Source organism: Choloepus didactylus, chromosome 10 (genome assembly GCF_015220235.1).
Source record: "Choloepus didactylus isolate mChoDid1 chromosome 10, mChoDid1.pri, whole genome shotgun sequence".
NCBI classification, from domain to species: domain Eukaryota; kingdom Metazoa; phylum Chordata; class Mammalia; order Pilosa; family Megalonychidae; genus Choloepus; species Choloepus didactylus.
The window spans coordinates 124,977,852-124,995,396 of NC_051316.1; the positions used below are offsets into that span (position 1 = coordinate 124,977,852).

The window sequence follows — 17,545 nt, forward strand, 5'->3', positions numbered from 1 at the left end:
TTCTCTGACAGACAATGACAGTTTGTGAACAAGATACCTGCTCTACAGGAAATACTAAAGGGAGCACTACAGACAGATAGGAAAAGACAGGAGTGAGAGGTTTGGAACACAATTTTGGGTGATGGTAGCACAGAAATGTAAGTTCACTGAACAAAGATAACTATGAATATGGCTGAAAGAGGAAGGTTAGGAGCATGTGGGACACCAGATGGAAAGAGGAAAGATGAAGACTGGGGCTTTGTAACTCGGTGAAGCCTAGAGTGTTCAACAATTGTGATAAAATGTACAAATATGTTTCTTCATGAGGGAGTACAAATGAATGTCAACCTTCAAGGTGTTAAAAATAGGGAGGTATTGGGGGGAAAATACAATCAGTGTAAACTAGAGACTGTAATCAACAAAAACATTGTATTCTTCCTTTAGTGTAAGAAAGGCAATATACCAAGACTAAATGCATACGAGAGTGGGGCATAAGGGAGGGGTATGGGACTCTTGGCATTGGTAATGTTGTCTAACTCTTCATTCTACCTTAGTTTAAGGTTATGTTTTCTTTTGCTGCTTCCTAGCTGTCATGTTGTTGTTGTTTTTCTCTTTTTTCTTTTTCTTTTGCCTCTCTCCCTTCTTTGACTCTTCCGCTTGCTTTGTGGGAGAAATGGAGATGTCCTTATATAGATAGTGGTGAGTGTGGTAAACACATAAATATGTGACTATACAGGGAACCATCATTTGTTTACTTAGGATGGAATGGATGCTGTGTGAACAAGGCCATTTAAAAAAAAAAATGGGTTGATGAAGAAACCTTGAGGGCAATATACTGAGTGAAATAAGCCAAACACATAAGGACAAATATTGCAGGGTCTCACTGTTAGGAACTGATTATAATATGTAAACTCATAGACATGAAATATAAGTTACCAGGGTATAGAACGAGGCTAAAGAATGGGGAGCAGTTGCTTATTAGGAGCAGAATGTTCAGCTAGGTTGAACTTAAATGTTTGGAAATGAACAGAGGTGACGGTAGCACGTTGTGAGAATAACAGAGCTGAATAGTGTGTGAATGTGGTGAAAAGGGTAGGTCAGAGTCACATTTGTTACCAGAAGGAAAGTTGGAGGTTAAAAGATGGAAATGTATGAAACAGTGAACCTTGTGGTGGGCAATGTCTGTGATTAACTGTATAAATATTAGAAATCTCTGTCATCAACCAGAACAAATGTATGACACTACAACTAGAAGTTAATAATAGAGGGGCATATAGGGAAAAAAAATTACCTATTGCAAACTATATACTATAGTTAGTAGTATTCTAACGTTCTTTCATCAACAGTAACAAATATACTATGCCAATAGTATGAGTCAGCAGTGGAGGGGGGCTGGTTAGGGATATGGAAGGATTTGAGTTTCCTTTTTTTGGTTTTTATTTCTTTTCTGGAATAATGAAAATGTTCTAAAAATTGAAAAAAAAATTAATTGTGGTGATGGATGCACAGCTTTATGATGGTACCGTGGGCAATTGATTGTATACTTTGGATCTTTGGATAATTGTATGGTATGTGAACATTCACAGTAACAAAAAAAAAAAAAAAAAATTGATTAAAAAAATTGTTCCTCCCTAGAAAAAAGCTAGAACTAAATGAAGAGTCCTGATAATTCTCACTGAATACTTCTCTACACAGGAATTGACAGAAGAAGGACTGCCTTTTCTCATACTCTTCCACATGAAAGAGGACACAGAGAGTTTAGAAATATTCCAGAATGAAGTAGCCCGGCAATTAATAAGTGAAAAAGGTAGACAGATTAAGGTGTTTATTTTCATTCTTTCTTTCCTTCTTGTTTTTCTTTTTCTTCCCACTCTTCCCCAACACCTGTTACATTCACAACCTGTAAAAATATATTTGAACCAAAACCTTAAGTTATTTTAACTCTATTAAACCCCTGATTTTACATGCAAACATGGGAGGGCCTTAGAAGACAGACAACATGAAATGATGGCTTTTTAACTTTTTTTTTTTTTTTTCACCTTGACCATTTTAGAGCAAAAATCAAATAGCGTAAGAAGTAGGGTCAAGGGTGGAAACCATTATTTTGGAACACTTTCTTCCAGCACCTTGATGCGTATCTCACCCCTTTTCCAATAGACATTCCCAGAGATACTGCTGAAAGAGCTTACACAGTCTAATTAACATCTATTTCTAAGTGAAAGAAAGTTGAGTAGTTGCCAGCTGACTTCTCCAAAGAACCAAAAAGGAAATTGAGGTATCACCAGCTTACCAACTCTGTAGTTAGGGATGAAAGTCAAATTAAATAAACCAAAGGCATTGTATAGAGCCATGTACATAATAGTCACTCAATAAATATTTGGGGATTTAATTAAATTAAAAATCTATAGGGATTAGAAGGAAGGACCTCCTTGGTGGAATGAAGATTGTCCCATGAGAACAGGTCTTATGTCAGTTTCAGGAACTTGCTCCCCAGAACCTAGGAAATCTGCGGGGCGAATGATTGCCCATTTAAGGAGAATCAGAAATTCACTGTAGTGGTCAAATTCAAATTGAGTTCATATAATTTCTAGGGAAATTATACTCTGCCCTAAGAACTAAACTCTTACCTCTTCTAAGTACTGTAATATTTAGATTTTAGTTTTTATGATCTATTTTAAAGCATGTTAGGTTTTTTCTTTGTTAAATGAATGTCACTTTTTGTGAACTTGAAATCTTATGAGGATGTAATCAAGAAAAATCTAATCTCTTCAAATTCTGTTTCTTTTAAAGGTACAATAAACTTTTTACATGCTGACTGTGACAAATTTAGACATCCTCTTCTGCACATACAGAAAACTCCAGCAGATTGTCCTGTAATAGCTATTGACAGCTTTAGGCATATGTATGTGTTTGAAGACTTCAGGGATGTATTGTAAGTATTCTTTTTTTAAAAAAATTATTGCTGTGTGTCTCAAAAATGAGCTTGGAACAATTGTTTAAATATTTAAAATAGTCCTGTGTTGGAACAGTATTGTTAATTGGATGGAAGAAGTTGGGGTGACTGCTCCTTTTCTTCACTGATAGAATGGGGAGAGTTATATATTCCTGTAGAAATACCAGCAGAAGATGATATTACTGCTAGGAACTAATCCCTGAAAGAAAATTAGTCATGTGAGACTTGAGCTATGCCCTCAGTTTGGTCTTTGCCAGCCCACCTAGGAAAATAGACTATAGTCCTAGGTAAGGTTACAGGAAATTGGGAATATTGCCACCCATTTGTGATTGTGTCAAGCAAGGAGATTGGTAGTATTTAATACCCAGAATTTTGCTGTTATTAGGCATCTAAGGCACGCAGTCATGACCCTTCCAAGAACAGGTAAGTTTTCTGGCTATTCTCAACTAACTACGGTATTAATAAACATATAAACCGTCTGACTACTGGAAATACTGAATTCATCAGCATTCGGAGATGTTAATACATTTTTTAAAAATGGAAATGTTCAATTTATAAAAAAAATTTAAGCAACAAATATTCAAATTAGACCTTTTCTTTTTACGATTCATTTAAATGCCCTTTTCATCTCAAAAGACTTAAATTGCACAGAGGATTACTTGAAGTCTTCTTGCAGCATAAATTACCTCACTCACTTCTAAATGTTTCAGTAGAGATGTGATTTTTGCTAGAAGATTCTCGGTACTGAAATTATTCAGGAGGCCTAGATTTGAGTCCTACTTTGGGCAAATCCCTGTTTTAATTTCTTTATATTTAAAATATGGGTGATGATACCATCTCTCCAACAGGATTGTTCAAAAATTAATGAGAGAGAATGGTTATGTTATAAACTTTAAAGCACTAACAAATATTAGTTGCTCTTACCTTACCTAGCTCAAAAGGATACCATTTAACCTATTAATTTATTAGATAATTTATCCAGGTCTTCTATATGACAGTCATTGTGCTAAGGAACCAAGGATTTAAAGTTTACAATGATTGGGTCCCTGCCCTCAGAGACCTCACAACCATGTAGAAAAAGGAGACTAGCGGGTTAACATTATATTTTATGATATGAAAGGGCTCTGCTAAGATCAGCAGTGGAGTACATGGCAGGTACCTGGTCCAGGGTTCTGGGGATGTTGATGACTAGCAGTTTACCCCGGAGGTGAGAAAGAAAGACAGGGCTGGGAGAAGGGAGGTGGCTGGACACTGGCAGCAACATGTTCAGGAGACCATTGGCTGAATACGAGTGAAAAGAACGGGGATGCTGAGTATTGGAGTCAAGAGAAGTCAGCAGGAGCTAGCTCATGAAAGCCCCTGTAAGCCATAACAAGATGTTTTGACTTTATCCTGAAAATTATGAAAAGCCAATGAAGAGTTTTAATCAGGGGAGTGACACAATCAGATTTTTTAAAAAGATCACTCTAGCTTCAATCTGGAGACTGGCTTAGAGGGGCTTAAAATAGAATCCTAGAGACTTTTCAAAATCCAGACAAGAGTTGATGACAGATAACCAGTAGATGATTGTTGAATGAATGAATGAATGAATGACCTAAATAAATGCTGTTAGTAGCATTGAGGCTGGAGAGAAGCAAAGGGATTCTTGAGACATTTTACAGGTGGAATAAGGAGGATTTAGAATCTTAGAATGAACTAAGGGCGGGTCTCGAGCACCTTAGAATATAGGTGAAGTTACTAAAACAGATGAGATGACCCAAAACAGAGTGGAGAATGGAGCCCTTATGAATACCAACATTTAAGGGGAGGACTGAGAAAGAAGTAATAAGAGAGGTCAAAGAAAAACCAAAAGAGGGGGTATCATGGTCGCCGAGGGGGAAATATTTTGAGCACTTTGAGCAGAAAGGAATGGTCGACAAGAAGATTTCAGATGAAGCATCTGTTAGATTTGACCCAAAAAGAGGCCACATTGCAATGAATTGAAGAGCCACTATTTGGTGAGAAATGAAGATTTGAGCATGGAAATTCTTGCAAGAAGCTTCCCTCTAAAGGGTTAGAGAGATAGGTGGGTAGCTCTAGAGAGATGTGGATTGAAGTAGAGTTTCAAGATTTTCCGACCCCCACCCCTCACCCTCCCTCCCACCTCCCAGGTAGAAGCAGCTAAACATGACTAAATGCTTGTAGGGCAAAACCAGATGGAGTGAGGAGTTGTTGACTTTGTTGACTAGAGGAGAAAAGGGGGCTCATTGATAAAGCGAAGCCCATAAGGAGCAGAAGGAATGAGAAGCAAAGTAAAAAAGATTGCCTCCTTCCTCTCTAGGGGACAGGGGTAGTATTTTTGTGGGGTTGTTTGGGAACTGGAGGGTGGGGTGGGTGGGGAATTAGCATCAGTAGCAGCAAATTGCTGGGATTCCTGTCTGATTATTGTTTTTAATTATGACAAAAGAAGCAAGACCATTTGCTGAGCATGAGGAAGTGGGAGATAATTGAGAGGGCAGGACTATACTACATTTAAAAAGGAAGAGCAGTTGTACCCAGAAGCCCACCTTAAAGATTCAGATCTCCCAGTATCCAGGCATTTTTAAAAACTGGAACTCCTGCGGTGCCCATAGCAGGTATGGAAGCAGTGACTGTTGGGCTAGATCGGCTGTCTTAGCTGATGGGTGTCCTCTTCTTCTCACCCCTCCTCAGCTTTACTTCATGAAGGTACAGGCTCAAGCTAAAAGGAGGAGCTTTTTAGGAGAGAGGGCAGTTGTTCTGTAGGTTGGACTCACTGTGAGAACTTCCAGGCAGAGGGGCTGTGCTTGGCATTATAAAGCTGCGTGAGCTGGGGGTCATTGATAGGGAGTTTGATCAGCACATTTCCTACCTCTAACAGAAGATAAATCTTGAGTAGTTTCTTTACCTCTTCCCTTTAACTGGAAAGTTACAGCCCTAATTAGAAAGCCTCAGATCAGTACAGGTCAACAGGATGCTGACTGAGGTCAGACGCTGCATGATTGGTTTACCAATCAGTAACCAAACTGCTCAACTCTGGCAAGCTATGTTTTTATTCATAGTTTTATACATAAAAACTATGTATTTATTGTTACGTCAAGGGAATCCTGTTGAGGAGTTCCAGCTGGGCTATCTTAAGTTTTCTCCTCTGGTTCTGAAATTAGATTTAAAAATCTCAAGCTCCTCTAATCCCATCCTGGTACCTGTTCCCAAAGGAACCAAACTAACACAAGTGTCCGTATTCTTTATCACATGACCCGTGCACCTGTTCTGCAGCCACAGCACCCTGGCCTGAGAGACGGGCATCTGACCAAGGGAAGCGAGTCTGTCAGCTGGCAGCATTCCACTTATGGCCTGGAACAAAAAGATAAAATAAGCCACTGAAATTCTCCAAATGACTCTGGAAGTGGAAAATGATTTTCTCCCATCCTGTCAGTGTTTGGTCCTGTGAGTAGGGAGGCGGATAGGAGAAGTGACTGCATTTGAAGTTCTTTGGAACAAGTCACTTTTTAAATTTGTCCCCTAGGTACCTGATTTCCTCTCCTAGGCATTGTTCCCTCAAATATTGTTTTTTTAATTGCAAGGAGGCATACATGATGTGCAAGCTACAAACTGAGCCTATGTGAATAGATGTTAGTGTTAAAAATCAAATAAAACATGCGGCAAAGTGAATCTGACACATTTAATGGCTTACATAATTAGTATTGTGCTACTTGGTAATTAAGGTTTAAATGATAAGCAGTCTCCATAAATTACTGTAATTACTATTACTTTCAGTTAGTATCCCAGCAATTCTGGGGTCAGCTGTAGGAACTAGGTTGTGGTAAGGAGAGGGGAAGCATATTTATGGAGTACAGTCTCCCATGCCAGAGGTGGGCATAAGGAGGCGAGGCCACTGGTGTTCTGCTTCGCCCTTCCTTGTTTCAGAGAAACTGAGGCTCAGGGAGATAAACTAACTTGCAAGGTCACACAACTAATTATTGGCAGGGTGGGATTCAAAGCAGTGTATATGGAACCCCAAAGTCCCAAGCTTGTAACACTATACCAAAACAGTCCGTTTTTAGTACATATAAAAGGCAGAGTTTATGGAAAAAAAATGTACCTGTTGTAAACTATGGACTGTAGTTAACAGTAATATTTTAATACTCTTTCATCAACAGTAAGAAATGTACCACACCAATACTATAGGTCAGTAATGGGGGGAATAAGGGGTATAGGAGGATTTGGGTTTTCTTTTTTATTTTTATTTCTTTTCTGCAGTAGTGAAAATGTTCTGAATGATCATGGAGATGTATGCACAACTGTATGATGATACTGTGAGCCAGTGTTTGTAAAGGTGGAATGGTTTGTATAGTGCAAGAATATATCTCAGTAAAATTGTATTAACAACAACAACAACAAAACAGAATATAATGTGGATTGAAGGATGTTTGAAGAGACAGAGCTTACCACTACCTGAAACTGAATCACAGTTCTACAAATCCTTAGTTTTTCCTATAGTTTGATCAGATGCTTTCCTCCTAAACCTAAAGGAAGAGATTATTTTGGAATCTAAGAGCCCCTATGGGAAAATCTAGGAGTGAATGTTTTTTTGGCCTGAGAGAAGAGAGTAAGATAGATTAGGATATAAGTCTGTTGAAGAACAGTCAAGAGAAATGTACCTTCTTAAAAATTGTGGCCAGTGAGTACCCAGTAATCTGTACCTTTTCTTAGAGTTCTTAGATAGCTGCCCTTGGAGTACCTGGTAGCACAGGAGAAAAAGGAAACAGAGTCTCTGGAAGAGTGCTGGCCCCTTATTGATGAGCAGGGATAACTGAGAGACAGAAGAGGAGGACAGGACTCTCACGTGTAGGTAGCAGATCAGGAACGGAAGTGGTGGGGTCCACCTTGAACAGAAGCGGCCTAGTGCCCTGATCACGATGGTGGAGTGAGACGCTGCAGGGCCCTGTCCCCCCACAGAAGCTTTGGACAACCATCCAGAATTGGCAGAAATGTCTTTCTCAAAGCTCCAGAAAGCAGTTTTAAAAGACTGCAGAAACAGGGTGAGCGCCAAATCAAGAAAAACACCACCTAAAAGCAGTAGGGTCTCTGATGTTCTGGCTGCCCGCCCACCCCCCTCCCCCCAGCGCAGTTTCGGGACTGCAAGGAAACTCTTTCCTAGGGAAAGAATATCCATGTGTATCTATGTAAATGGGGAATTCTTAGGGCCACATACAAATGCCCAAAATAAGGTACACACACAGAAAAGATCAGGGAGCCCCTATGCTTTAGCCTGCAGCTATTCTCTAAACTCATGGTATGGATAAGCCCTGAAGGAGAGCACGAATGGGTCAGTCTGCAAAGACTGGGAAAGGTGTTTTCTGTTTTTCTTTTCCTTTTCTTTTTTTGTTTTGTTTTGTTTTGTTTTGTTTTGTTTTGTTTAGCTTTTGGCATTCAGGGAGAGCTCTGTTATACACTAGCTGGATATAGGCTTAAGGACCAGACACCTCAGAGTCTAAATTCCAGTGATAACACTTTAAAATACCAAAATGTCTAGGTTTTCGAGCCCTCAATCATGGGACTTGCCCTTATGAAGCTCGTTACTGCAAAGGACAGGCTAAACTTGCATATAATTGTGCCTAAGAGTCTCACTCTGAGTACCTCTTTGTTGCTCAGATGTGGCCCTCTCTCTCTCTAACTGAGCCAGTGAACTCACTGCCCTCCCCCCTACGTGGGACCTGACTCCCAGGGGTGTAAATCTCCCTGGCAACGCAGGATATGACTCCCAGGGATGAATCTGGACCCGGCATCGTGGGATTGAGAACATCTTCTTGACCAAAAGGGGTATGCAAAATGAGACAAAATAGTTTCAGTGGCTGAGAGATTTCAAATGGAGTCGAGAGGTCACTCTGGTGGACATTCTTATGCACTATATAGATAACACCTCTTAGGTTTTAATGTATTGGAATAGCTAGAAGTAAATACCTGAAACTACCAAACTCCAACCCAGTAGTCTGGACTCCTGAAGACGATTGTATAATAATGTAGATTACCAGAGGTGACAATGTGATTGTGAAAACCTTGTGGATCACACTCCCTTTATCTAGTGTATGGATGGATGAGTAGAAAAATGGGGATAAAAACTAAAGGCCAAATAGGGTGGGATGGGGGTGATGGTTTGGGTGTTCTTTTTTCACTTTTATTCTTTATTCTTATTCTGATTCTTTCTGATGTAAGGAAAATGTTCAGAAATAGGTTGTGGCGATGAATGCATAACTCTATGATCATACTGTGAACAGCTGATTGTATACCATGGATGATTGTATGGTATGTGAATATATTTCAATAAAAATAAATAAATAAAATTAAAAAATCAGAAAAAAAATGTCTAGGTTTTAACAAAAGGTTACAAAACATACAAAGAAACAGGAAGTGACAGCCCAGACAAAGGAGAAGATTAAAGCATTATAAACCACCCATCACTGAGGAGTAAAAGACCTGGGACATACCAGACAAAAACCTAAAAAGAAATGGTCCTAAATATGCTGAAAAAGCTATAGGAAAATATGGACAAAGAACTAAAGCAAATCAGGAAAATAATAGATGAATACAAAGAGAATATCAGTAGAAAGATGGAAATCATGAAAAAGGACCAAACAGAGCTCGAAGACTACAGTAACTGAAATTAAATTAAAAATTCTTTAGAGGGGTTTCAACAGCAGATTTAAACTGGTAGAAGAAAGAATCGGTGAATTTGGTGAGAAAACAATTGAAAACATTCAGTCTGAGGAGCAAAGAGAAGAAAGAATCAGGAATCAAGAAAAGTGAACTGAGCCTGAGGGGCCTGTGGGATGCCATCAGGCATACCAGTATATGCATTGTGGGAGTCCCTGGAGGAGAAGAGAGAGAGGGAGAAAGGACAGAGAGAATATTCAAAGAAATGATTGTGAAAACTTCCCAAATTTAACAAAAGATGTATATATAACCAAGATGTTCAACAAACCCGAAACAAGATAAACCCAAACAGACCCACTCTGCAGCATATTATAATCAAACCGTTGAATGCCAAAGATAAAGAGAGAATTCTGAAAGCTGCAAGACAGCAATGTGTCATGTACAAGGGAGCTGATTTCTCATCAGAAGCTCTGGAGGCAGGAAGGCAGTGGGATGATATATTTAAGGTGCTGAAAGCAAAAATAACCTGCCAACCCAGAATTATTTATCTGGCAAAATGGCTCTGAAAATGAGAGGAGATTACAATATTCCCAGATAAACAAAGGTGAGGAGTTCATCACCACTAGACCGACCCTACAAGAGATGGTAAAGGGAGTTCTCCAGGGTGAAAGAAAAGGACACTAGACAATAGATGGAAGCCATATGAAGAAATAATGTTCTCTGATGAGGGTAACGATACAGGTAAATAGAAATGCCAGTATTATTGTGTTTTGGTTTGTGACTCTGCTCTTTGCATCTTACAGTAATCTAAAAGGCAAATGCATAAAATGTAATAATAAATCAGTGGTTTTGGACTCAATGTATGAACATGTAATTTGTGTTAAGAACTGCATAAAGGTGGGGGATAAAGGAGTATAGAAACATAGTTTGTGCACGATTAAAGCTGGATTGTTATCAGAACAAACAAGATTGTTAGAGATTCAGGGTATTAAATTTAAGCACCATGGTAAGTACAAAGAAAATATCAGAGAATTTGCAAGCTCATAGGGACAGAAATTAGAATACAGGTTGCCAGGGATGGGGGCAGGAGGAATGGGAAGTTAATGCCTAATGGGTGTAGGGTTTCTAGTTTGGGGAGATGGGAAAGTTTTAGTAATGGGTGGTAAGGGTGCCTCCATGTTGTGAATGTGATTAATTCCATTGAATGATATGCGTGAGAGTGGTTGAGATAGGAAAGTTTATGTTGTATTTATGTTCCCACAATAAAAAACCAAGAAAGAAAGAAAAAGAGAGACCACCCATGAATTCCACAATGAAGGTTTTGAAATCATCTACGTGCCACCTAAAACCACATCTCCCACTCACCCTCTTAATCGGGATTATATGGACATTTAAGGCACACTACACACTACTCATTGGATAGGATCATAGAGACTAATGAAGAAAACCCTGACAAAGACTTCTCTGGTTCGAAGGGAGGGTCAAAAAATTTTACGTGAATTTTCCACATTACAGGGATGCTGTGCCCCTAACCCTCACGAAGCGGAAGGGATAACTGTATTGTCTTGATTGATATTTTAAGCAAACTTAGGCAATATGTCCAACTACAGTCACGGGATTTAGAGAAAGGATCAGCAAACTGTGGCCTGCACACCAATTCCAGCCTGTTGCTTGTTTTAGTATTTTGTACAGTACATGAACTAAGAATTGTTTGCACGTTCTTAAATTATTGAAATGATATTATCTCATACCACATCCATAAATCAAGTTTTATTGGAACACAGGCACACTCGTTTGTTTATGTATTGTCTGTGCTGCCTTTGTGCTGCAGCATCAGAGTTGAGTAATTGTGACAGAGACCACATGGCCCGCAAAGCCTTTTACAGAAATATTTGCTGACCCATTTTAGTATTATTAGTGTTGGGTTTTGAGATCATTAACTAGCATCCCTGTTTCCCAGTTGAGTTGAGAATCTACTGAGAAGTAAACACAATTAAGCTACTGGTGCTGCTAAGTATATCAACTTTAGTCCTGATAAAAATGATACTGGAAAATGTGACTTAGTGAGAGAACCAATAGGCTTCCCAGAAAGAAACCAAACCACCTAAACAGGCAGTGCTGGAAAACAGCAGGCCTTCATGCATGGAGCACTCCCCAGCTCAGTTATGACTGGAGGAGCAGGGTGGAACGGGAGCCTTTTGAAGGCAGGCAGATCCCTGGAGAGAGAGAAGCACATCGATTTGCAGGCACAGAGCCTTCTCAGTGAGCAGGCCCTGCGTCAGTTGTCTCCCGAGTAAAGGAGGTAGAGAAAGGCCAAGAAGGTTTGTTGCTCCATGTAAAAAAAACAAATGTGAATGAGGAACCCGTGTTCTCCTTTAGCAAAGAGATCTGAGTTCCTGCCTTTGCTCCAGCATATATTAGCTTTGGGATCTAAGGAAAGAAAGTCACTTGGAAGCTTGCAGAAATCTTTGCTCTTTTTCTTTTTCTTTTTTTTTTAAATCTTCATTTTATTGAGATAAATTCACATACCACGCAGTCATACAAAACAAATCGTACATTCAATTGTTCACAGTACCATTACATAGTTGTACATTCATCACCTAAATCAATCCCTGACACCTTCATTAGCACACACACAAAAATAACAAGAATAATAATTAAAGTGAAAAAGAGCAATTGAAGTAAAAAAGAACACTGGGTACCTTTGTCTGTTTGTTTGTTTGTTTCCTTCCCCTATTTTTCTACTCATCCATCCATAAACTAGACAAAGTGGAGTGTGGTCCTTATGGCTTTCCCAATCCCATTGTCACCCCTCATAAGCTACATTTTTATACAATTGTCTTCGAGATTCATGGGTTCTGGGTTGTAGTTTGGTCGTTTCAGGTATCCACCACCAGCTACCCCAATTCTTTAGAACCTAAAAAGGGTTGTCTAAATTGTGAGTAAGAGTGCCCACCAGAGTGACCTCTCGGCTCCTTTTGGAATCTCTCTGCCACTGAAGCTTATTTCATTTCCTTTCACCTCCCCCTTTTGGTCAAGAAGATGTTCTCCGTCCCACAATGCCAGGTCTACATTCCTCCCTGGGAGTTATATTCCACGTTGCCAGGGAGATTCACTCCCCTGGATGTCTGATCCCACGTAGTGGGGAGGGCAGTGATTTCACCTTTCAAGTTGGCTTAGCTATAGAGAGAGGGCCACATCTGAGCAACAAAGAGGCATTCGGGAGGAGGCTCTTAGGCACAATTATAGGGAGGCCTAGCCTCTCCTTTGCAAAAAAAAATCTTTGCTCTTTTTTTTTTAAGATCTATAGAATGGGGATAATTATAGGATTATATGAAGTTAAAATACGATAATATATGTAAAAATGTTAACTGAGTCTGTTTTTCTAAAGAATGAGAACAAATACCCCATTAAACCCCTTTATTTTAGTCTGACAGGTGGAGAACTACCTTAAAATGTCTGATATTGTAAGCTTTTTCCAATATTTACATGCTCAAAACTACTGCATCAGAATGAGTGTGGAGACCTGTATTTTGAAACAGCTTCCCATTCCCTCTTTTTAAAATATATGTATGTGTATAATGTGTTTATTTTTAATTGTGGTAAAATATACCTAGCATACACATCATTTTACTCATTTTAAGTGGACAATTCTTTCACTTTCGGCACATTGACATTACTACATGACTTTCCACTATTTCCAGAGTATTTTCATCAACCCAAACCAAAACTCATACTCATTAAGCAATATTTCCCAATTCTCCCTTTCCCCCACTCCTGGTAACCACTTCTTTGTTTTCTGTCTCTATGAATTTGCTTATTCTAATGTTTCACATAAGAGAAATCATACAATATTTGTTCTTTTGTGTCTGGCTTATTTCACTCAACATGATGTCTTTAAGTTTCTTACATATTGTAGCATATATCAGCACCTCACTTCTTTTTATGGCTAAATAATATTCCATTGTATGGATAGACTGCATTTTGTTTATTCTTCTCTTGATGGGCACTTGGGTTGCTTCCATCTTTTGGCTATTGTGACTAATGCTGTTGTGGATATGGGTGTAGGGATAGCTGTGCTTTCAATTCTTTTGGGTGTATATCTTGTAGTGGAATCATCCGGTCATATGGCAGTTAGCTTTCTGAGGAACCACCAACCTGTTTTTTGTAGTGGCTACACCATTTACATTCCCACAAATATTGTATGAGGGTTCCTATTTCTCCACATCCTCACCAACACTGGTTATTTTCAGTTTTTTAAATAATGGCCATCCTAGTGGGTGTGAAGTGGTATCACATTGTAGTTTTAATTTGCGTTTCTTTAATAGCTAATGATGTTGAACATCTTTTCATTTATTTATTGGCCATTTGAATATCTTCTTTGGAGAAATGTCTATTCAAGTCTTTTGCCCATTTTTAAAATGGGTTTTTTGTCTTTTTATTGTTGAGTTGTAGGAGATCTTTATAAATTCTGCATATTAAAACTTTACCTGATATAAGTTTTCCAAGTATTTTCTCCCATTCTGTACGTTGTCTTTTCACTTTCTTGACAAAGTCCTTTGCCCCCAAAATTTTAATTTTGATGAAATCCATTTTATCTATTTTTTCTTTCGTTGCTTGTTCTTTTGGTGTAAAACCTTAAAGTCCATTGCATCCAATCTACTAATTTCTGCCTTTTAATAGAGGAGTTTAAACCACTGACATTTAAGGTAATAACTGAGAAGAAAGGATTTACTTCTGCCATTTTGCTATTTGTTTTTCTGTATATCCTTTATGTTTTTTGTTCCTCAATTACTTCAGTACTGCCTCTTCTTTTTTTTTTTTTATTTAGTTGCTATTTTGAAGTGTACCATTTTGATTCCCTTCTTCTTTCCTTTTCTGTATCTTTTTTAGCTTTTTTCTTAGTGGTTACCTTTGTAATTACGATGAACATTTTTAACAACAGCCTCGTTTACAGGTACCAACCTAGTTTCATAGTATACAAACTCTGCTCCCCCATTCTTGCAAATTCTTTTCCTATGAATGGGCCATGCTTTCCTGTTTCTTTGTGTGTTTTATTTTTTGTTAAGAACTGGACATTTTGACTATTACATTGTTATAACTCTGGAAATCCTGTTCTCCCACTTCTCTGGGATTGTTAAGTTTTGTTGTTGTTGTTGTTGTTGTTGTTTAGGGCTGGGGCCATCAATCTGTGCCTTTTTCAAACTATTTTTCTCCCAGACAGGGAATGGAAAGAGAAAACAGAAAGAGAGAGAGAATAGGTATGGCTTCTTTAAGACTCCTCTGCCACTTTTCCCACAATGGAGTTGGAACAGCGGCTACCCTCAGAGCTGGCCCTCCCAGCAATCTGAAGTAGTCAGACCAAACTCCCACTCACCCTGGATTTTGGAGGACTAGGTCCTTACAGGCTACCCTGGCACTAACAAGTATACCAGAAGCCTGGGCTGCAGTGTCTCCTGCTGCCTGCTCTGAGGTTGGGAGATGAGTCTGCTATCTATCTGTAATGCAGAGGGTGAAGTTCACTGATATTTACCATAATTTACCACAATGTTCCACTAGACTGCAGAGGTTCAAAGTGGTTTATTCAGGCAGTTCTACTAGTTCAATAGTTGTTTTGATGGAGGAACAGATTCCTGGATCTCCTTACACTGACATTTTCCCCCAGTCCTCCAGATCTTCTTCTCCCAAGATTTGATTTTGGTGGGGTTCAGAGAGGACCTTGGCCTGACTAAGGTGAGAGGAAGTCAAAGGTCCCAGAGGCAACCCTGGGAAGGGGGGCACTTCAGCCCACCTCCAGGCCTTGATTGAGGACCCTCCCCATCCGCTTTTTTTTAATGCAATTAATTGAAATATATTCACATGCCAGATAATAATCCAAAGTGTACAATCAGTAGTCCATGGTATCATCATATAGTTGTATATTCATCATGACAGTCAATTTTTGAATCTTTTCATTACTAAATAAATAAATTAATTAAATAAAATAAAATAAAATAAAAATTTATAAAAAACACCCAAAACTTCCCATACCCCTTATACCTCTGTATTATTTATTTGTTGTCTTTGTTTTCTTACTCATTTGTCCATACACTGGACAAAGGAAGTGTCAGTCACAAGGTTTTCACAATTCCACAGTCACCCTGTAAAAGCTATATAGTTATACAGTCATCTTCAAGAAACAAGGCTACTGGATTACAGTTCAACAGTTTCAAGTATTTCCTTCTAGCTATTCTAATACACTAAAAACTAAAAAGGGATATCTGTATAGTGCATAAGAATACTCTTCAGAGTGACCTCTCAACTCCATTTGGAATCTCTCAGCCACTGAAACTTTATTTTCTTTCATTTCTCTTACCCCTTTTGGTCAAGAAGACTTTCTCAATTCCATGATGCCAGGGCTAGGCTCATCCCCAGGAGTCATGTCCCATGTTGCCAGAGAGATTTACCCCTGGGAGCCATGTCCCACATAGCAGGGAGGGCAGTGAGTTTACTTGCAGAGTTGGCTTAGAGAGAGAGGCCACATCTGAGCAACGAAAGAGGTTCTCTGGGGGTTACTCTTAGGCATAATTATAAGTAGGCTTTGCAGGAATAAGTTTCATAAGGGCAAGCCCCGAGATCAAGGGCTTGGCCTATTAAATTGGTATTCCCCAAAGCTTGCGAGAATATCAGGAATTCCCCTGGTGGGAAAGTTTAATATTTCCACATTTTCCCCCAGTCCCTCAAGGAGGCTTTGCAAATACTTTTTTATTCTCTGCCCAAATTGCTCTGGGATATATTGATCGGGGCATCAAACTAACCTGTACAAACCAACCAGATCTCACTCCCTTTTCAAGGTTCCATGTAACTATGGTGTTCAAGTAAACTGACCATACAAGTTAAATTAGTGCTATGGAAAATATAAATTTTGTACCAAATACCATCTCTTCCTTTGGTCTCATACAGAAGTTGAAGTTTTGAAACCATCAGTATCATCCTTTACCCTTCAGTCTGATTTGCCTTATTCCTAACCAGATAAGCTTCATTCATTTCCCTAATTGAAGTCTGATCTTTTTTTCAGCTCTTTTTAACAGTTGAGGTGTTGGGTAATGCTGACTTTTATAGGTGCAGAACTCTAGCTCTGAGTCTCAGTTGTCACACAGATATTGGAAGTTCCAGGGAACAACCAGGTTATACACAAAGAGCTCAGTATTTCAGAATTTAGAAATAACCATAATAACTCAGGAATAGATGTGCCCATCTGCTTTTGAATGATTGAGTCTGATAGTCCTACCCAGGTTGAGAACAACCACACATTGTAACCTCTGTAATCTGTGTTCATTTTTCCAAAAATAAGATTGTAATATTATCTGCTAAAGAAGACTACTTCTAAAAATTAAATATGGCCTCAAATTTTTATAGATTAAGAGCTATGGGATGAGATAATAGGTTTCCTGGTACTGAAATCTACAATGTTTGATGATTGAATGAATTTAATAGAAAATGTAGAATTACTGTTAAAAGCAGAAAGGGTTAATAGTATTGAAGCCTCATACAAAAGGAGAAACACATACACATTAATAGACTATTAAGTTCATTGTTGTTCTGCATTTGTGTTCTTGTTAATTCATAAACACAGCCTAAGGTGTAAATAGGATGATAAGGATTTAAAGAAACTTACATAGAATAATGTAGTAGATTTTATTTGTGCCACAGTTAGATTGACCCACTCTAAGAAAACTTAAAATTAACCAAATCTAAATTTGCATTAGAAATTGGCAATGAATACTCAAGAGCTGGTTGAATATATGCAACTCTTAGTAAGAATTGTGCTTCTAAGTTCATCTTAACATGTGAACCTGTAGGAAAAATAACAGCAGGTATTCCACTCTGGATGTATTCGCCTCCAGAACTGAGAGCAGAGCAAGAAGTAGACTTTTACCAGGGTCTTGAATGCAGCATCACCACTGTGGACGGATCTGGGCA

The 17,545-nt window shown here is 38.7% G+C and overlaps 2 protein-coding genes across 3 annotated transcripts in view; one reads left to right on the plus strand and one right to left on the minus strand.

Moving 5' to 3' along the window:
• ERP44 (endoplasmic reticulum protein 44) overlaps positions 1-17,545 on the plus strand; it is a 103,514-nt gene that overhangs the window by 74,877 nt on the left and 11,092 nt on the right. For both annotated transcript variants that reach the window (XM_037798551.1, XM_037798550.1), the window contains 2 exons: positions 1,675-1,786; positions 2,770-2,911. In XM_037798551.1, coding sequence (XP_037654479.1) covers positions 1,675-1,786; positions 2,770-2,911 — 254 coding nt within the window. The remainder of the gene's footprint in view (positions 1-1,674; positions 1,787-2,769; positions 2,912-17,545) is intronic.
• Positions 17,073-17,545, minus strand: part of STX17 (syntaxin 17) — a 91,199-nt gene continuing 90,726 nt past the window's right edge. The window contains exon 8 of the mRNA XM_037798553.1: positions 17,073-17,538. Coding sequence (XP_037654481.1) covers positions 17,521-17,538 — 18 coding nt within the window. The 3' untranslated portion in view covers positions 17,073-17,520. The remainder of the gene's footprint in view (positions 17,539-17,545) is intronic.